The sequence below is a fragment of the Poecilia formosa genome, unplaced genomic scaffold (assembly GCF_000485575.1).
Source record: "Poecilia formosa unplaced genomic scaffold, Poecilia_formosa-5.1.2 Scaffold37, whole genome shotgun sequence".
Classification (NCBI taxonomy): domain Eukaryota; kingdom Metazoa; phylum Chordata; class Actinopteri; order Cyprinodontiformes; family Poeciliidae; genus Poecilia; species Poecilia formosa.
In genome coordinates, this window is record NW_006799976.1 from 115,880 (window position 1) to 136,063 (window position 20,184).

A 20,184-nucleotide genomic window follows, 5' to 3' on the forward strand; every position below is an offset into this window, starting at 1 on the left:
AAACCATTGTCGACCAATGTCAAACCAGCATGGTTTGGTTGCATGGGACGGGTCTGACTAAGATTAAAGGAAAGTTTTTAAAACCTTTGATGAAAATTTTTTAGTGCTCCACCTAGGTTTTTCAAGAATAACATTTTGAATTAATATCTCTGTCTTCACATTAAAAACATGGTGTGTGTCTTTGTTTGCCCTGCAGGGAAACGTGTGTGTCTTGGTGAAGGCCTCGCTAAGATGGAGCTGTTCCTGTTCTTTGTTGGCTTACTGCAGAAGTTCACTTTCTCTGTTCCTGACGGAATTGAGCTGAGCACTGAAGGAATCACTGGAACGACACGAGTGCCTCATCCCTACAAGGTGTCTGCGAAGGTCCGCTGAGCTGAGGACTTTCACCAGACCTGGTTTCTGCTCGTCAGAGGACTGACCATAATGATTCTGGCATATCTGCTTGTTAAGAAAACATGTTGAGTGAGGTTTGAATTAATCACCATTAACGACATTATACTTTGCCCTGACTCCAAATAGGAGAGAGCAAGAATTTGTCTTAAACAACAGTGTCTCCCTAAAAATAAATCTGAAACTGAAAAAATTGTTTGTGAAATGTTTGCATCCTCCGTTTTATTGAACAGAGTAAAAGCAACATACCAAATACAGAAATTTGTATATTTATCCACAGACTGAATGAATAAGCTGTATTGTTGAGGAATTATTTTATAGCAAACTTTGTTTTGGCTGTATTAGGAGAGCACAGCAAATGACTATGCAACAATTATGATGCTGTAATGGAAAATTTCGTTTTTAGCCTTATTTCGTCTTTGATGGAACTGATGATACTTTTTACCATTTATTTACTGATTATATCTGCTGTGTTTTTGTATTTCTGCAAGATGTGTTTTTCCATTAAAGAAGTTTCCAGATAATGTTAAGATGTTTCCGCAGCTGTAATAACAGAGACCTGAAGACATCTTGGGTAAAATGCTTAACCTGGCAACTGTCTTAAAGGACTGACATGTGGAATGTAGTTTGTACCCTTGTGTGACCCAGAACCCATGAGTAAATGACAAAGAAGATTTAGAAGTTTGTCCTGAAACCCTTATCGGTTCTCTTTCCTGCCATAAAATCCTCCCCTCCAAGAGGTGAGGGATAGTTCATGAGGTGGGGGTAAGGATTGTCTCTGTGGTCTATCTGGTAATCAGACTTTGGATGGGTCTTTTCCTTGCTGTGACTTTATAACGATGTGATGTGACTGCGTTCAGTGAGACGGGTCTTCGGACGCTTTTGCCTTTGAATAAAGAAACTTAAAGACAAAGATGAATCTTTCTCTTATGCTTGAAACAGCTTCTCATTCTTTGATAAATTAAATTTTCATAACAATGCGATTATGTAAGTGAATGATTTTTTTTTCTTCCATTTTGCTGTTAATGTCAGAATAATAAACAGTCTAATTGTACAAATAAATATTTCTTACACATAAAACAAAAAGCTTTCACTTTATCCACCCTTATTTTCACTAACATTCACAAGCTTTTCATTCATGAGGTCTGACAGTTTCCTCATCTATTCAACTTTTTCTTTTACATAGAAGCAACGACTGCTTCCTGTGCTCTGATCAGAGGTCAACTCCTTCACTAGTAAAATCTGATTAAGAAAAGCTAACAAGTTCTCAATAAGGGTCAGGCCACGGAAAAAGAGGCGGTCCTTGCCTTTTGTCTTTACACGACTAGTAAGGTGGAAATTACGAATTTCATAAGAATCGTTCAAATGGTGACGCAAGCATGATACTTGGTACGTGTAAGGTCTACTCTTTTCATAAATGCTGCTGGCCACACACAAACCCAAGATAGCTGGCGTGCAAGATGTGTATTAATTAAATTATGTATTTATTATTATTAGTAGACATTTTTAAAAGAAAACTGTTTCTCTCTAACCACATTAAAGAGAAGCACTATTTTAATTGTTGTCATAGTCTATAATTGGGATTTTAACATAGCATTCAGGATGACTTCGATTCATTTCAACTCATATCTAAGCAACTACTGAACTAAATGACTGTTTGGTGTATGCATACACTATTTGAGTCAGAGAATCCAATGGAGACATTTTTCACATGTTTTAGTACAGGACTGGAGCAGTGATGAGATCTTGCAAAGTTTAATAGAGTGATGTCAGCTCACTGTGCAATGGCCCTTGACCAAGATGAAGAGCAGCCCAAAGCAATCATGGTGGTACCGTTGGGCACAACGATGACCCGTCAACACTTAGGAGTTGGATGGTTGCTGCTCCTGAGGTAAGATATTTGGTATCTCTGTACAAACAAAGGAGTCCAGCGAATGAGTCAAGTGAACACAGCTCACCATGAGCAAACACCGCTGACTTGCACTGATGGAGTCAAAATCTGTCTCTGCCTTTGCAAGAGTTGTGCAGTCCTTTCGACAAAGACAGTCAAGAACTTCTACAGACTCACTTGGAGAGAAGTGAGGACTTTTCTGAAGCATTGGCAAGTAATCCTTCTGAGTCAAGAGGAGCAGAACTGACTTCTTAAGGAAAGAATCTGCTCCTTTTTATCAAAGCTGTTTATTAGCACTCATGAAGCTGGTCTTCAGGGCCTGGAGGAGGGCTCTCATGGGGAAGCTGACAGCTGCATTTTTATGTCTGGCAGATATGCTGCAAAACATTGGAGCGAAGCCATCATGATCAAGGCAAATAAATATGCATCCCTTGCCTTAGTCAAGATGACTTTGCACTGATGGGTGGTGTGGTGGGGGGTTATCTCCAGCAGTCAGTGGGTGAGAGGCAGAGTACAACCTCAGCAGATCATCAGTAAATAATTACTACTTCACATCATGGCTTCAAATCCACAAATATTTTACTTTGCTGACATCTGCTGGTTGGTTCAAGTAAAAATGGCAGACATACACTTCACTAAAAGAAATAAGAGAATATAGAGTTGAATGACCTGTAGTCTCCTATCCTGTTTCTGAAAATTCATTCTAAATGTTTATATTACTGAAATATCATAAAACACAAACAATCCCCAAATCCGTGAAACCCAGCTGACCAAAGCAGATGCACATAACAAATGAGTGAGTGAGTAGACTGATTGAGTCACACACTTCACATTTACCAGACCTAGAGTCAGCAGAGGACCAGCCCATCTCAGAACCACATTGACAGAAATCTTGATAAGCCTCCTTTCTTCCCTCCTCTCCTCACTGTGACAATGTGGCTCTGCAGCTTGTGTCAGTGGTTCAGCCTCAGATGGATGCTGGTTTTGATTTTTACAATCCTAATCATCGTAAATTTGTTCAACAAAAAGGATCCGCCTCACTTTCCACCAGGACCGCCGGCACTTCCTTTCTTTGGGAACATCTTCAGCATTGAATCCAAGCAGCCTCATATTTACCTCACTAAGGTAAAAAAAAAAAAAAAGAAAAAAGAAGCAGAAATAAGAATATATCGGTAATCCAGCATTTTAACACAGTTGTCTGACATAAAAAAATTGCAAATTTTCATAAATGTCTACCATTTCTTACTTTTTTTTTAAAAGATGTTTTAATACAAAAAATGCACACACAAAAAAATAAATTAACGATTGGTGACAGTGTCAACAACAAATTGACTGCATTATTTTAGAGTCACATGCTCCACAATAGAACCCTTCTACTCTGATTCTGCAATCACAGCTTGCTGATGTTTATGGGAATGTGTTCTGCATACGTCTGGGAAGACACAAAACAGTGTTCTTGTCCGGGTGGAAGACGGTGAAAGAGGCTTTGGTAACACAGGCAGAAAACTTTGCAGACCGGCCTCACAGTCCAATGGCAACCAGGATTTACTCAGGAGACTCAGGTGAGTCAGGTTGGTCAGATTTAGAGCGTCAGGGCAACCAACACTTGAGGAATGTTTGATTTCTTTGCCTTTTCTAGGTGGCCTTTTCTTTAGCAATGGGAAGGTGTGGAGGAGGCAGCGGCGCTTTGCCATGGCCATGTTGCGTACCTTTGGTATCGTCAAGGGCTCCATGGAGACGAACATCTGTCAGGAGAGTCGACACCTGCAGGAGGCGATGCAGCAGGAGGAAGGTTGACAGCAGTGGAAAACAAACCAGATTTTGCACAGATAGCATCTTGTACTTAAAGACTTTAGTCTTCTTGCTAGGTAAATCCTTTGACCCGGTGCCACTTCTGAACAACGCTGTGTCCAACATCATCTGCCAGATTGTGTTTGGGAGAAGGTTTGACTACAGTGACCAGGACCTCCAGAGCATGCTGAGGAATATGACAGACATAGCCCACCTGGAAGGCTCAATATGGGCCCTGGTAAGATACAGAGAAAGCTGCAGGGTGTACTGTAATGGGAAAAAAATGAAAAAGGAGAGTCCCCTGATAAACTCACATTATGTTACCAAGCAGAGATTGGTGATTTTAACTCAAACAACACTTTATTGATTCTTAAAAGAATGAGAACAGCAAGCAGACATGTTCAGTCTGATCTGACCTAACTAGACAGAGTCACTACCCACTTTTACTGAGTTATCCAAAGTTTCTCACAGGGATTATGGGAACCAATGTTTCTGGCTCAGCATTAGGATGTTTGAAACATTGACAATGGAGGAGTGCTTCATTCTTATCCAAACCTCCCTTAACTTCCAGTACGGCGAGAAAACAATCGGCTTCACATGATCGTAACTGTTGCTGCAAAAGGAGATTACCATAAAAGTTTCCCCAAACTGTACAAAGTATTAAAAGAAGCTATTCTCTAAAATTCCACTGATAGTGTAAAAGTCAGAAAGTAATACATTTTATTTTTGCAGTAGTGCATTTTGATGCCCTTATTTTTTTTCTCTCTCTTGACAGCTTTATGATGCTTTCCCAGCAATAATGAGACACTTGCCAGGGCCTCACAATGGCATCTTCAGCAGCTGCAGATCTCTGAAGGCATCCATCAGGAAAGAGATAGAAAGACACAAGCTGGATCTGGATCTAAGCAACCCACAAGATTACATCGACAACTTCCTTATAGAGGAAAGAGTATGGGACTCGCTTTGGTTCAACCAACAAAAACAAACAATAAAAAAGGTTGTGACATATCAAATTTAAGACCTGACTGTGTATCTGTGTCTTCATTGTTTCTCAACAGCACAACAGAAAGCAGGATGTGGGATTTGTGGAAGAAAACCTGGTTCTGTGTTGTCTTGATCTGTTCTTGGCTGGCAGTGAGACTACTTCAAAGACTCTGCAGTGGGGACTCCTGTACCTTATGAAACATCCACACATCCAGGGTGAGCTCAGATCACAACCATGTTCACCAACAGATCAGATTACCTGAGGAAGACTGCCACATGCTGGTCAGCAACTGGATTTGATTTGCTTTGTAGACAAAGTCCAGGAAGAGATAGACAAAGTGGTCGGACAGAGCCGCCAGCCCACCATGGCAGACAGATCCAACATGCCCTACACTGACGCCGTCATCCACGAGATCCAGAGGATGGGAAACATTGTTCCCCTCAACGCACTCAGGATGGCTGCCAGGGACACAGTGCTGGGCGGTTACTTCATACCAAAGGTGTGTCTGATCATCCCCCCGAAAACGTCTGCAGGATCTCGCATTTAAATGTTTTAAACAAGCAAAAGTCTCACAGGGTGATTTTATCTGCCACGAAGAATAGTACAATCAATATGTAATGTAGACCGTGTACTTTAGTTGCTCTAGTTGTAAAGTCTTTGCACAATTCAGGATCAAACACTTCATTATATTCTGGGAATCACCATTTGATACTTGACATTAGCAAATTTCTGAAAAAAATGTATCATCACAAAACAACTTTGTTTTTTTTTCTATTATTTCCTTCTGCAACCAGTATTTGAGTGATTCTTTTCAAGACCACTTCCAGACTTTAAGTGTTGCAATCTATCATTTAAATTGTTAGTTGTTTTTATTTTGATATCTAAAAGTTTATATTCAGATTTAAAAGTTTGGAATACCTACTTAGCCTCATCACTCAAACTTCCCACCCGAGTAGGTTTTTGTGGGGAAAATTCCCAAATTTGGATTTAAAAAAAATATTCCCCATTTACCTTTGAGGCCTTTCTGTTTCTCATTGTAGGTAAACGACAATGTAATTGACCAACATTGTTCAGATACAGACAAAAACACTTCACACATCATGTAAAAAATATATAATATATGAGCCCATGACAGAATTATTTCCCCAGTTTCCAGATTTTCTCCCTCTCTTGTCGTCTCATAAGTCCGTTTTCTTTCTTTGCAGGGGACGGCTGTGATGCCTAACCTGACCTCTGTTCTTTTTGACAAGAACGAATGGGAGACCCCTGACAGCTTCAACCCCAAACACTTCCTGGATGAAGACGGCAGGTTCATAAGGAAGGAGGCATTTTTACCTTTCTCCGCCGGTAACAACTGCATTTAAGTGATACCTCTGCACATAAACTTAGTTTGGAATTATGATTTTGAACAGGAAAGGTACACTGGTAAAAATGATTCAAGAGGAAACAGAAACCATGCGTTTAAAGGATAATGATGATGGTACCGTTTTTTTCTCTCTTCAGGAAAGCGAGCGTGTCTAGGTGAAGGTCTGGCAAGGATGGAGCTCTTCCTGTTTTTCGTCATCTTATTCCAGAAGTTTCACTTTTCCACTCCGGACGGCGTTGAGCTGAGTGCAGAAGGGATAACTGGAGCCACACGCGCACCACATCCATTCAAGATCTTTGCAAAACCCCGCTTTGACTTGAAGGCTACATGTGAAAAAGCATAAGCTGCAGGATGGACAACAGGCACTTTGAGAAAATGGATCTGTTGTTACTTTGGCAAATTGCAGAAACATCAGTGCTTTTAACCAGGCGATGTTGATGGATCAGATACAACATTCTCCTTGTTCAGACAAATCTATATGTAAAAATGTATCCGATTACCAGCATTTATCCCAGTCAATTATTCTTCTCAAACTCAAGGTTTTTGTTTTCAGAGCCTGTTGACAAATTGTGTTTATGATTAGATTAATTTCTGCATTTTTGTTGTTGTTGTTAGTCTACTGATGCTGGATGATGTGATAATATAATCGCTTTCTTATATCAGTCACGGCTTCCTTAATATAATCTAGTGAGGATTGAGATTTGACAAAAAAATAAATAAAAAATGAACTGCAATATTTGAAAAAGAATTTATTCAGCAAAAAAGCTATTAAATTTTCTAAAATTCATTATACATTTCTTTAATAAGTTACTTACAAACATTTAGCATTATGCAGGTTGCTGTGTACCTTCTACCTGATTGTACAGTCTATTTTATTAAATGACTATGCCTTTAAGTCAGCAATTTACAATAACAATTGGCTGCAAAGAAAGAGATTCAAGTGACATACATGTATAAACCACATGTGGCCGTAAAACAGAACATCTCATGTGCTGCTGACAAACAGAGAAAAGGCAAAGAGACTGCTAAACCTGAACAGCTTACAATGTCATGAAAAGGAATTCACACACCTTCTAAAAAACAAATTTCAATTAATTCTTTTTTGGGGGGATGTTTTGTGACAAACACAATATGAAGTGTAAGGAATAACACACATTTTGACTAAGTAAATATCTGAAAAGTGGGACAAGCATTTTGTATTGACTCTGCATTCATAATTGAGATCACAGTTTAAGATGTTTTGACAGAGAATTGACTGAGGAGTGAATACATATGCACTCCCCACTTTTCAGATATTTGTAAAGAACTTTATAATAGTCCATCTTCAAAAGGTCACCATAAAATTAGCCTGTGTCTGTCGTCGCTACGTGTCAAAACGTGAAAAAACTAAATATTCTTGCAGGGTGGTGGATATTTAACTACGTGGTGTCAGACTGATCACTTTCAGTGCAAAAGACAATAAGTGCTTTTCAAAATGTTCTTTTAACCAGCATCCTAAAAGAAAACATTGACATGTGCTAAAACTTTTAGTGTTACAATTTGCAGGAGCTGTGAAAGTGTTCGACCTGGATGTGGTGGTTGCACGAACAGCTGGTGTTGAATCATTCATTTCTGTATCAGTAACATATTAATTGACTTAAAGAATCAACACACACAGTAAACAAAAAGGCCCATCAGTTCCCATTGAGAGCATATAGAAAAGATAATAGACTATTCCCAGATTTCTTATTGCAGCACCTCAAGTGTTAGAGTTAATTTTTTTCAAAAAGCATTTGAAATCATAAACTTTTCAATTATAGGACAAAAAGAAAACTACAAGTGTTTGTTTAATGCTTAGAAATCCTTGGTGGCCGGCACCAGATATGGCTGGATCAAATCTATTCATGCTGCTGGATTACGCCGCACCTTTTAAAGTGTCCCCACTGTGACAACATTTCTTAAATATTTGTAGAATCATTTCATTTGATTGATTTCAGCGGTTTAAACTAAAACTAAAGCTAAAACAGCAGGCCTCATTTCCACAAGGATTTTCATTTCTGACCTTAACACAATACAAGGAGAGCTATGTTATAGAAGCTAAATATGAGGGTGGAAAAGAAAAAAAAATAATCACAGGGCAGAGAGGATAGTCGTTGCAAATCTACATCTAGCTTTGGCTTGTGAGTTCGACTCGGGGTAAAGTCTCTGTCCTTCAGGCAAATGCACAGCAGGGTATACCAACACAACCTCTGCTTTGACCTGGGATGGGTCTGATAAGTGCTCACTGATCACACGCAGCCTGTCCTTCCTCAGAGGCTGACAGCAGAATCATTTAAGGTCACTTGAGTGCTTACACTGTTGTGTGTTTTTGCCTAGTTTAGCTGATGTGAGGTGCTGTGGCGTGGTGACAGTCTATTTGGAGGTAGGGGCAGGAACGCTGACGGAGGCGGCCCTGCGTGGGGCGTTTGAGACTTGCCGCTGCTGCGTCAGGAAGGACTGGCCGGGTGAGAACGTGGCGGCACCGCGGCCTCCGAGACGAGATTCCATGGCCAACTTCTGAAAACTCAAACTCTAATAGCACAGAAACCAGAGGTAAATTGTAGTCGTTGATTTAAAGAATACTGAAAATGTCATTAGTGGAGATGTGCTGATCGTAATTTTGACCTGCTGATACCCACATTAGTCAAGTCTGTCTCTTTAGAGAACAATAATACCAGAAGTCCTAAAAACAGTAATCAACACTTTTACCGAGCACACCTGTTGTAAAGCAATCATTCATTATCTTAATGCGGAGGCAACATCATGTGTGAGAGAAGTCACCAGGAACGAATGGAAAACAAAAACACCTTCTGTGCTGATTGATAGCTGGCTTTAACAAAGGTAACATAAAAACATATACGATGTTCAGTTGGAAAAAAAAACATCACTAAATGTAACAACAGTCTCCTGGTATCTGCTAATGTTGCGTTAAAAGCTCAGTGATTTAAATACTGTTATTCTGAGTTGTTCTGAACTTCTAGTGTCAGATAAAACTGTTTGCTTGCACCACTAACAGGATTTATTTATTTTCCAACAAGCTAAATCAAAGCCACTTCATGTTATCTGCTGAAAGTTTAGCTCTCACTCGCCGTCTCACTGCATCAGTAAACTTGAGACACATTGCGACATGTATTAGAAAAAGTTTAGTTTTGTGCAGCTTTTATTCCTCAGCGATTCCTTTAACTTTATTTACATCCCACCGATAGAGAACTGAATGTAGTTAACCAAATCATCTCACAGAAACACCCAGACTGAAGATGGTTGTTGACATCATGATATTTTAGCGACTACTATGGTGCATTTACTGTTCAGTATGAAGTTAGACATTTCATTTTGACCGTTTGTTATTGCACCTCTACTGATGAGTATTATGTTCTGCATGAAACCAGCTCAACCTTGTTTAGTGTCACAAACTAGATCCCAAACAGAAACTCTGTCAATGTCTACAAAAAGAATATAACAATTGTGGTTTTTTATGCTGCTAACCAAGTCTGATAGTGTTGTAAAGCTCTCTCAATCACTTCAGTATATGCCACCACTGTGAATAGTATACATTTTTAATTAAAGCCGTTAAAACTCACTTTGTTATACCAAGCTGTAACAAGCAGCTTCTCCTCATACTCTCTTAGCCTGGCCTGCTCACATTGACGCTAGGAAAAAACACATTCAACATCACAATTAATGAATGCAATACTCAAATTGTTTGCAAACTCATACTAGAATCAATTAAGTAAAGGTGCAATTACTTCAAGGTTGAGAATCTGTTTGTCCCGATCTGCCAACTGGCTTCTGAGAGCCTGGATCTCAGCGGTGGCAGGATTCAGCTTGGGGTCCAAGGCTCGGATTACCTTCAAGGGAAAAGCAGGGGTCAAGATGAAAATACTGATGAGTAACTTGATTTCATCTCACCTTTAAGAGTTACCAATGCTAAATTAATTTAACTCACATTGCGCGCCTTCTCCAGGTACATCTTGTATCTTTCTTCCATGGCCCGCATGTCGTCGTCCTTCTTTTTCAGAGCAGCCATCAGCTCATCCACTTTCAAAGCTGAGAAGCAACAAGTCAGTTTTCTATTACATGTTGAAAGAACAACACACCTGCGTTAAAACTTTTAAGCCGTACATGTCTGGGTGTGGTCAGGCTGAAGGTCCTTCAGAAGCTCTTTCTTCTTCATGATTTCATCTTGAGCCTCGTTCAGCTGGGACCTGAGGAAAAACAAGAGATCCACTTCCACCTACTGGAGAACACGAGCTTGTATTGCTATCTGAGAGCAAACTCACTTACATGTGGGCATCCAGTTTCCTCTTTAGATTTGACTGAAAATGAAAAATGTGTGTCAAAACTGAGCAAAACATCCTGGGTGAAGCCTCTCTATTGAAGGCTCTTCCTCATTTTTTATGTCCATAGCACATACTTTGTCAAACTCAAATGTCTACTTATGCAAGTAAGTAACTGAGAGTCTAAGTAACTAAATACACAAACTACTCAGACAGCAAGTAATTAAGTGAGTGAGTAAGTAACCAAGTATGTAAGCAAATGAACTAAATATTTAAGTTAGTAACTAGGAACTTAAGTAATTAAGCCACTAAGTAATTTAGTAACAAAGGGAGTAAAAAAGTATTTGTCAAGAAGGAAAAAATTTTATATTTTCCACTCCCTGTTCTCTCTCACTCAATTGTCATTTTTTCCAATCCGGGTTCAGACTACACTGTAACTCTGTGTTTTGCTGATAGAGCAGGTTTGCATCCTCACATCATCTGGTTTGGCCGCCTGACTCTGCAGAGCCTTCTGCAGCTCTTCCACCTGCTGCTGCAGCTCACTGATGCGCTCTTGGCTCAATCTGAAGATGAAGCAGCAAACAGAAAAAAACGTCAACATGCAGAAAGAGAATCAACACAAAAGGAGCACCAATGAAGCACACCTGTTCTCTGTGTCCAGTTTGCTGTGGGTCTTCTCAGCTTCCTCCAGCTGGGTCTGCAGGGTGGCAATCTTCTCCTGCTCATATTCCTCCTGCTGCACTCTCAGCAACTTGTTCTCATGCTGCAGTCTGATGACCTTTTCTCTAAATAACCACGACAATCAGGAATCACACACAGCATTGAAGCGGAAAGAACACAAATGCATACAATGAAGCAGTAAAATGCTACCTGTACTCAATGGGAATTAATTCAGCTGCCAGGTTGTCGTGGCTGGGGCTGCCAGAGGGAAGAATCCCTAAGTACAAAAAGGTACAGTGATGTGGAAAAAAAAAGTATTTACTCCCTTACAGTTTTCTTCTGTTTTTGCTGGGTTTTTTTTCTCCATACTTATATTTTTCATCCAGACAAAGTAAACAGAAAATGCAGCTTTCTAACAATTTAAGTCCTTAAGAACAAGATGATAAAAGTAACTTGCTTGCCCTCTAAACCTAATAAGTTGTTGTTGTCAGGCTGATTATTTGTTTACTTGAAACACATTTGAGTGACAAAAACAGAAATCAGTGTGAGGATAAATCATTTCCAAAGTACTTTAGGTAGTAAATAAGTTAGTAAATAATAAAAAGCATCACTAATTGATTGACGTAGTACCTGATTGTGAGAGCTGGTCCTGTTGAGCCTGAGTGCATCGCAGCTCCTCGTTGATTTCCTTCAGAGAATCTCGTTCAATGATGATCCGCTAACGGTGTAAGAGATGTAAAGTTTCTTTTTTTTTTTTTTAAAGGTAAAGGTGTTAAGCAAAGCCAATATATAGCTCATATTGATGGTGAAATATTATAAGATGTTGAACCTCTTTTTCTTTCAACACAGTTTCATGCTTCTCTTCCAACTTTTTCATCTCAAACGCCATGATGTCTGCACGTCTGGTTTCCTCTGACAACTTATTGTGGAGGTCCTGGACCTTTGGAAACAAAAAACAAATCTGTTTGTAGGGCTGAAACAATTAATAAGATTAATCGATTATTGAAATGAACGTCAGCGAATTAAGTAATTGATTCATTGTTAACTAAAGTGTACAAACTCAAAAAAAAAGATAATTTACTGAAAGAATATTAGAATATTAGCAGATATTAAACCAAACCTGTCCAAAAAATATAAACATTTTGCATTTAAGATTTGCATTTGTCTGTAAAAATAGTATTATACAATCTTGAATAAAAATGCTTAAGAGGTTGAACTAAAAATTTGCAAAGTGTGGCAATTTATTATCAGATTGTGAGAATAGTCAATAGAATAATCAATTACTAAAATAATCGTTAGCTGCAGCCCTATATGCTTGGTACGAAGTACATTCTCCAAATGCAAATTATATGACATGTAATCAAAAAATGATATTTAATCCTGCAATAAGAGTAAGCTCTTTACTTGTCTTTTGTAGGACTCCAGCTGTGCGCGGGCGGCGTTTGCTTTGCGCAGCTCCTCCTCCAGAGCAACGCTATTTTGCATGTAGGTCATGTTGTTCTCCTCCAACAGCTTCACCTGCCGCTTTAGGTCACTGAGATTCTCCAGCTTACGCTTGTAGGTTTCCACTGATGCCTCCAGGATCACCACTCTATCTGAGCAGTTCCTGAAGAAGATCAACACAATTATTTCCAGTAAATAAGTCAAATGTTGCAGTGAGACTGGAGTGTAGTTTGTAGTAGTTGTTTGCAAAAGCATCTATACTCTTTGGACGTTTATAAACATTGATGTGTTTGCTGTAAAATGGACGTGCAGGCCATTTTGCCTGTAAACTAATTGTTTACTGAGGTAGAGGATTAGGGTGACACACAGATCAAAGCATTTAGGAGTGAATAGAAGCTAGAAAAGTTAAACTGCAGTTTAGAAATCATTGTTGTACAGATATTAACTTTATTGGAAATAACAAAAAGAACAACTTTGGAAGCATTTGTTTGACAAACACAAACCTCAGAACATCCAGTTCGTCTTTGAGAGCCCGTGATTCCTCTGCCAGACTGGTGAGCTCATCGTTACGATGCTGAAGTTCAACCAGCTGCTTCTCCAGCTCCTCACAGTGGATCCTGTAGTCATCCTTGGCAGCTTCCAGCCTAGAGGTAGCACGCGCGCACACATGAGCATTTGGTCTTCGCTGCAAATACACAGCTGAGGTGCATTTAAAGCCACAGTAAACAACCTAAAGTTCTCCTCCTGCAGAGTCTCCAGTTGCTGCTGCAGCTGACTGTGTTTCCTGCCCGATGGCGTGCTGGGGTCATCGAATGTGTCCAACTGGCTGGCTCGGTCTGTTAGGACATCGTTCTCGGCCAGAAGGCTGTTTCGTTCCTCTAGGAGAACGGCCACCTGACCAGGAACAAGAATGTCAGTGCAGCTCTCACTAGGAGTTTTGTGCCAGTTGATGTGGATTAAAGTAAGCAGAAAGGAGCTGCAGCATTAAAGTTCCTGCTGGTCAATAACAGCATGCAGAGCAGAAAAGTTACATCTGAGTATTAAAAGAGACAGAACTTAGAGCAACAAAAGACAACTCCTCTCTCATCTGTTAGAGCAAACATAGCACTGTGGTTTTCACCTTGAGCTACTCCAATGTATGGCTATGCTGTATATGTTCACATTGTTGAATCAAAAACATTGATCTTAAGAGAGACAAGTCAGGTTTCAGATGTTGTTCTGGCTTCTTTTGACCCTCTGGATGAGGTGCTGATGCACTCGTGGAGTAATTTAAGAAGGTCAGCCACTCCAGGAAAGATTCACCACCATTCTAAGTTTATTTAATTGTGGATATGCCTTTAAAATGGCTGCAGAACCCTTTGGTTTTCATCCATTACTGAATTTCTTTGTTTCTGGGTGCAAAGTGTTGTTTTTTTAGACTTTTTAGTCTACTTCATGTTGTCACACAGGTTCAAGTCACTTCTTGATTCTAAAGGTTTGGCCGTAGTCTCGTGTGGGGTGGGGCTAGCAGAACCGAACTTAGCCTTCTTGGTTGAACACAGTTAACTGATTGGTCAAGGTAACAATTTCTTGTTCATGTAAAACCAAATTGGTTTATGCAGTTTTTCCATTCAGTAAATATCAAATTTTCTAATGATTTGAAAGATTTATACATAAAAATATTGAAGAAATGAGTAAGGGAGAAATACTTTTTCACAGCACTGTACTAACAGACTGAATTAGGAAGACTAAAACCACTGCCCAACTTTAAAGTTATGTTAAGATGACACCCCTAAAACACACATATGGACATAAAATAGTCATGTTTAATATTGCTTGACTTCATATTTCAAGGATTTCTGAGCATGCTTTCCCCTAAAGAAGCTGACAAAATGGCTAGCATAGTTCACATTCAAATATTGGAATATTGCAAAAATTACTAAACAAGCATTGCATAACTCCTCAGAACCCTGTCTGAGCCTTCTGTTAGCAAAGTTAGAGCAAACATTTGAGCAGTTGGTTTAGATTGGTTTAGTTCCCGTCTCCCCGACGATGAGCTGCACTTTACTTACCTCTCTGCCCAGAGACCCAAGCAAGACAGGAGGAAACTGATCAAATCAATCTGCTGAGAATCGAGGTAAACAGTTGATCAGTCCCTGTGGTATTCGTGGTCTCCCTGCACACTAGCAGTGGTAGATACAGGCTGGATGCCACAGTGGAGCCAGCACAGCCCAGACTGTGAGTCCACAGTCATTCTGCCACAGCAGCTCCAGACAATGGAGCCAAGCATTACAGGGAGTTGCAAAACTTTGGGCTACACTGTACCAAAGGCATGCATGTCTGAACACAGAGAAAGTTAAAATCTGCAAACTAATGAGATGTTCCAAAGCCCACTTTGGGGGAAAAACAAAAAACAAAACTTATTCCTAAGTGCTTTATGAAGAACTTTGTGTCTGAACAGAGCTTTATATTCACCTGCAAGTCCAGCTCCTGACAGCGTTGGGCTAAGGCTTCCTTTTCTGACATGAGCTCAGAAAGGTCCTCCAGGAGTTTTTTCACCTGGAAAGATGATTGAGAAACGGAATTACAATCAAAACACGCAAACATTAGAAAACACTCTTCTCAAATGTCAAACATCAGAACTATTTCTACTTAATTTATTTATACAGCGCCATTCGAGACAGATGTCATGTCAAAGCATTTTATAAGAAAAACAACCTTTCCACATCCTCCGTCATGCGTCATCTACAAACTTCATTTTATTTTGGTTTTATGCAGACTGACACAAAGTAGCAAAAACTGAACTATAAAAAAAAATTATATTTGTTTTCTTTTTAAAATAATTGTAAAACATTTATATTCAGACTTCTGAATGAATAACTCATAAAACTGGAGTTTGACTGGGTCATTGTAACACATGGATATAACTAAATGTGAATGATTCCAGAAATCTCTGTTTGTATGTTCAGGATTGTTGTCCTGCTGAAAGTTGAACCTCCGTCCCAGTATCTTATGCCGCCTCTAAAAGGTTTTCAAGTTTGCTTTATCCATCTTCTAATCAACTGTGAACAGCTGGGAATGGCACAGTGGGGTTTTTGTGCATTGTTAGTTTTAGTCCACATGATAGTGTTTCACATGAAGACAGAGGTCATCCGACCAGATGATGTTCTTCCGCATACTTCCTGTGTTACCAGTATCACTTGTGACCAGCTGCGAACCTGACACCTTCAGGCTTTTTTTTTACCCTAACAATAGGTTTGTTTTGCCTCTCTTCTAAAAAGGCCAAGTTTGTGGAGAACATGAGTAGCACTTGTCCTGTCAACACGTTCATCCACTTGGGGATCTCTGCAGCTTCTGGAGAGTTACCATGGGATCCGTTGCTGCTTGAATGATTAATCATTCAAGCAGGCTCAGTCTGTCAGTTTATGTCTTGGGGGAATTACATTTGTGTTTTTCCATGTTCAGATGATGTATGGAAAATGTGATCTGTAGACTCTGTATTACAGTTTGTGATAATTTGTGAAAAAGATCAATGGGTTTGAATACTTTTGAAATTCACTGCAGCTCATTACATCCTTTTACAGCAAAACATTGAACATTGTTGATTATAAAATGTCAACTAGTGAAGAATGACTTCACATTACACAGAAGACAAAATGACAGAATAATTACTGACCTGCTGTTCTGGGTCCCCTGACAGCTCTGTTCCCATTGCTGCTGAATTATCTTTTTTCATGAGCTGATGAGGAAAATGTCATTAGGTTATTAGATATAAGCAACAGAAGAGCTGCAAAACATCAGCCTGTGGTGCCAAAAAACAAAAAAAACAACTACGATGATATCCTACATTTCAAAATAGAAGAATAAATGTGGAAATAACCCTGTGGTCACTACCAGTGTTGGCACACATGAACATTAGAGCTGCATGATAAAACAATAACATGAAATATGAAATGATGTTGGTGAACAGCATGATAACAATAACACATAAATAGGTAACTGGGTTTAATGTCTTTCTGCTTTGGGTTCACAGTAAAGACAGAGCCCAGATAATGACTGGTCCATCCAGCTCTTTCCAAAACAACTTCTGCATCTGCCACCTTTCAAAGACCTTTCCAGACATTAAAACAAGGTGCTAATTTTATCTAGAATTGTCTGTAAAATCTGATTTAAATGAGAGAGAAATTTAACAAACCAACCTCCTGGATAGCTTTCATCACCACATGCTGCACAGACTCCTCCATGGTCATAATTATCTGAATGTATTCTGCCAACAGAGGAGAACATCTTCTCAACAAGAGGAGTTTTTCTTTTTACTTCAGAAAAACTTATAGAATTATAAGCAACTATATTTATATAACATCTGTTGCAACCGTAAAAGCAGTGACAAACCTTGTTGCTGCTCACATCTTACAGCACAGCCCAGTATGAGCTGCAGCAACCTTCCCATCTCCACCGGCTCTGCGTGCTCTGCCACCCGTGAGACATCCGGCAAAGGGAAGAATGAAATGTCCTGAGCTAATACCTGGCGATACACAGGCAAAAATAAAACCTTTATAGACAAAACACTTCCTAAATTACCAAATGAAAACCGATATAAAACTACGACTGCACACTGCAGAAAGCCAGGGGGAATCTATGGACTTCATACCTCATTATAATAGTCAACCACCTTCTGAAGGATCTTCTTCAGATTGTTCATCTGAGAGGAGAGAGATTTGAAAATATAATCAGCTTCAAAAGTATCAAAAAGACCAATTGCCAACTAAGGCTCCAAAATGCAACATGCAATAATGTTGGTGAAAGTCACTGTATGAATACAACTTGCTATAAATTATAAAAAATGTCACTCAACATTGTTAGTCTCAATATTCTGGGTTATTTCCAAACATGCAATTTTTTTATGACCGTTTAATTTATGTGAAAATTAATACTTTATACCGTAATTCTCAAACTGAGAAATTAATAACTGTGACCTAATTTTAAAGACAAACACATTCCAGGTAAAGTCCATATTTGCCACAGAAACATTTGTGAACCTAAATAAAAAAGGAGTAATAGCAAACTCACACTTACAAGCTAGAATCTGCCTTCTAGTCATCATCACGACTGTTTTGTTAGACCGTCAACATGATCTAATCCTAATATTATTATAATTAATCCCACACTTGAATCACAACAAATCTATTCAATGCAGACTAAAGGCAGCAACAAAGGAGCAGGTTTCTGGTCAGCATTAAATGAACTGTGGAGCAACCAGAGCATTCAGTCAGACAGGCCCAATGCTGCACAGTGAGGATGCGTCTTTGTACCTTCAGTCTCCAGTTGTCCTCAACATCTGTTTTGATACGGCTCGTCCATGCTTCGTTGAACCACGTGGGGTCTCTGCACCACAAACAGTGTAAATAAAAAAATAGTTGAATTGTACATAATAGCTTTTAGAAAAACTTAAAATTCAGGGTGGTTTTTAATGATAAAACTAATTTATCACTAGGTAAGGTCAAACTTTAACTGCTGATCTGTGAGATTACATACCGAGCCTGAAGCAACTATACTCACTAGCATAGTTGGAAAGTGGTTTGACAAAACAAAATAAAAAATAAATAAAAACAGTGAAAAAAATTTTTTTAAAAGTACATTTAATGTAAAGGGGGGGGAATACATATTTTTAAGTCTTCAGGTAATAATTCCCCTCCTTTTTAACAGCTAGTCATTTGTTTAAATCATTGGGCATTGCACAAAATGTTAATACACATGTGATTTCTTACATTTGATGAAGTGCCTGTGACATTGCTGCTCCTGTGGTGAGCTCCTCCACTGTGCTGCAAGGTGCTGGAGTGTTGAACGTCTGCAGCTGTGAGGAAAAACACAAGATCGTTATGAGCATAATAGTGTAGCTTAATTTATCATCCATTCTACTATTGAGAAATTTAGAATTGTGCTTGGGAACATTTGTAATAGTAAGAAATACATAAAAAACTAAATGTGAAAAGAGGTATCAGGTGACTAGTATCCTGCAACTTTTATAGTATTGTAGCTTGTGGAAGAGTGCATTTTTCTGATTTTTTTTTTAAATCCACCTGTTTTTTAATTACTCATTTAGGAAATGCAGATCTTTTTGTAAATTTTGCAGACATACCTAGAGAAAATAAAAATAGAAACATGATCTAAGGTTTGATGATAATATGTTGATTTTACCATTAGTATTAGGTTTTGTTTGTCATTTCTATCATACAGGTATTGGTCTTATAAGTAAAACTGAACCAAAGTTTATTTCCATATTGTTGTGGTTTGTGTATGTGCTACAGGATGCAGTTGGTCCTATAGTATTTATTTGGCTATGTACAGTGATAGTGATGGAGTGCAGGACTACAGGATGTTTAACTGAAGCATCACAGAAGCAATGTCAGTGGTGTGGTTGTCAACAATTTTAATATCGCATATCAATATCGGACCATATTTTTATACAAGTACATCCCCAGGAAGATCTAATAAATCTACATGAGGTGAACATACTGAAACAATACTAGTTACTCTCCTGGTTTTTGAGTTATATAGCCACATTTAATAAGGTACATAGCTTTTTTCCACCCTTTTCATTCCAGGCGCACAAAAAAAAACTCCTGATTAATTCAATTAGTTGTATGACTACAGCAAGGGAATTTAATTGATTTTCAGTCTTAGTGCGCTCAACTTTCTATATTTATTTCAAACACTTTTAATGTAACGTTTATTTATGAACAATATTCTTTTATTTTATGTTTTTGTGTGTAATGATCATGCATTTGTTGGGTTATGGCACTTTCAGCGCTCCATAATTGACATCTTTGCATATGTTGAATGCTAACTGCAACATGCTGTTGTTCCTTACCGTGTTGCAACACTTTGTACCGGTTGACTTGGTGTTGCTACGGTAACTATGCCTTTCAAGCTAACGCTAAGCGCTAAAAATGATCAGTTTATTGTAGACCACGTAGGATAGTATTAGCCGTGTCTTATAACATAACTTCTTTATTTTCATTCGGCTAGCTTTCCGCAGAGCCCTACCACCTACACCACACAGGTGACAAAAATACCGCAGTCCTTTAAGCTTCACCTTCACTTGACCAAATACACTCACCCATATTATCAGGCTTTCGACCAGCGCTGTTTCACTATCTTCCATTTGCTTCCCTTTTTGGTAAAAAAAAAAAAAAAACGTAAAAAATTATCCTCCACCTGTGTCAACGAAGCTCTTCCGCTCTGTCCCGCTGCATTTGACCTCACCTGCTGCCAAAGGTAAACGGCCAACGAAATATACGTAATTCGAGAGCGAATGAGAACGTTTTACGCTACGAAATCACGTAAAGTGTTGGTGAATGACGCTGCTGCTAAGCTACTTGAC

General features: G+C 39.0%; 3 protein-coding genes and 1 long non-coding RNA gene across 5 annotated transcripts in view; 2 read left to right on the forward strand and 2 right to left on the reverse strand.

Moving 5' to 3' along the window:
* LOC103137024 (cytochrome P450 2J6-like) overlaps positions 1-610 on the forward strand; it is an 18,526-nt gene extending 17,916 nt beyond the window's left edge. The window contains exon 10 of the mRNA XM_016670708.1: positions 271-610. Coding sequence (XP_016526194.1) covers positions 271-372 — 102 coding nt within the window. The 3' untranslated portion in view covers positions 373-610. The remainder of the gene's footprint in view (positions 1-270) is intronic.
* Positions 1-1,488, reverse strand: part of LOC107836063 (uncharacterized) — a 22,290-nt gene extending 20,802 nt beyond the window's left edge. Inside the window, exon 1 of the long non-coding RNA XR_001661905.1 lies at positions 393-1,488. This is a non-coding gene — a long non-coding RNA (uncharacterized LOC107836063). The remainder of the gene's footprint in view (positions 1-392) is intronic.
* A 1,636-nt stretch (positions 1,489-3,124) lies between these two features.
* On the forward strand, positions 3,125-8,514 carry LOC103137028 (cytochrome P450 2J6-like). Its single transcript, XM_007550536.2, has 9 exons — positions 3,125-3,406; positions 3,678-3,843; positions 3,921-4,073; positions 4,150-4,310; positions 4,848-5,021; positions 5,131-5,272; positions 5,369-5,556; positions 6,263-6,404; positions 6,561-8,514. Exons 1-9 carry the CDS (start codon positions 3,215-3,217, stop codon positions 6,764-6,766), a joined length of 1,524 nt encoding a protein of 507 aa, XP_007550598.1. The 5' UTR covers positions 3,125-3,214; the 3' UTR covers positions 6,767-8,514.
* On the reverse strand, positions 7,163-20,173 carry hook1 (hook microtubule-tethering protein 1). Of its 2 annotated transcripts, none has more exons than XM_016670700.1 (22): positions 19,921-20,173; positions 18,569-18,654; positions 18,113-18,185; positions 17,452-17,502; positions 17,193-17,325; positions 17,000-17,067; positions 16,477-16,539; positions 15,276-15,359; positions 13,552-13,715; positions 13,325-13,465; positions 12,783-12,984; positions 12,208-12,318; positions 12,009-12,096; positions 11,589-11,655; positions 11,363-11,503; positions 11,194-11,281; positions 10,726-10,757; positions 10,564-10,646; positions 10,388-10,488; positions 10,188-10,289; positions 10,023-10,091; positions 7,163-8,973 (listed from the first exon to the last, which is right to left on the reverse strand). In XM_016670700.1, exons 1-22 carry the CDS (start codon positions 19,963-19,965, stop codon positions 8,815-8,817), a joined length of 2,151 nt encoding a protein of 716 aa, XP_016526186.1. In that variant the 5' UTR covers positions 19,966-20,173; the 3' UTR covers positions 7,163-8,814. The 2 variants fall into 2 exon arrangements, with proteins under 2 accessions (XP_016526186.1, XP_016526187.1); XM_016670701.1 differs by having other exon boundaries at positions 20,019-20,172.
* Positions 20,174-20,184: the final 11 nt, after the last annotated feature.

Coding starts and splice junctions, on each gene's coding strand:
- hook1 (XM_016670700.1), bottom strand. CDS start 19,965: ATGGAAGATAGTGAAACAGCGCTGGTCGAAAGCCTGATAATATGG. Junction 16,540..16,999: donor TGATGAAAGCTATCCAGGAG/GTTGGTTTGTTA, acceptor TTTCCTCATCAG/CTCATGAAAAAAGATAATTC. Junction 11,282..11,362: donor AAACTGGACACAGAGAACAG/GTGTGCTTCATT, acceptor CTTCATCTTCAG/ATTGAGCCAAGAGCGCATCA.
- LOC103137028 (XM_007550536.2), top strand. CDS start 3,215: ATGTGGCTCTGCAGCTTGTGTCAGTGGTTCAGCCTCAGATGGATGCTG. Junction 5,273..5,368: donor GAAACATCCACACATCCAGG/GTGAGCTCAGAT, acceptor TTTGCTTTGTAG/ACAAAGTCCAGGAAGAGATA. Junction 6,405..6,560: donor ATTTTTACCTTTCTCCGCCG/GTAACAACTGCA, acceptor TTCTCTCTTCAG/GAAAGCGAGCGTGTCTAGGT.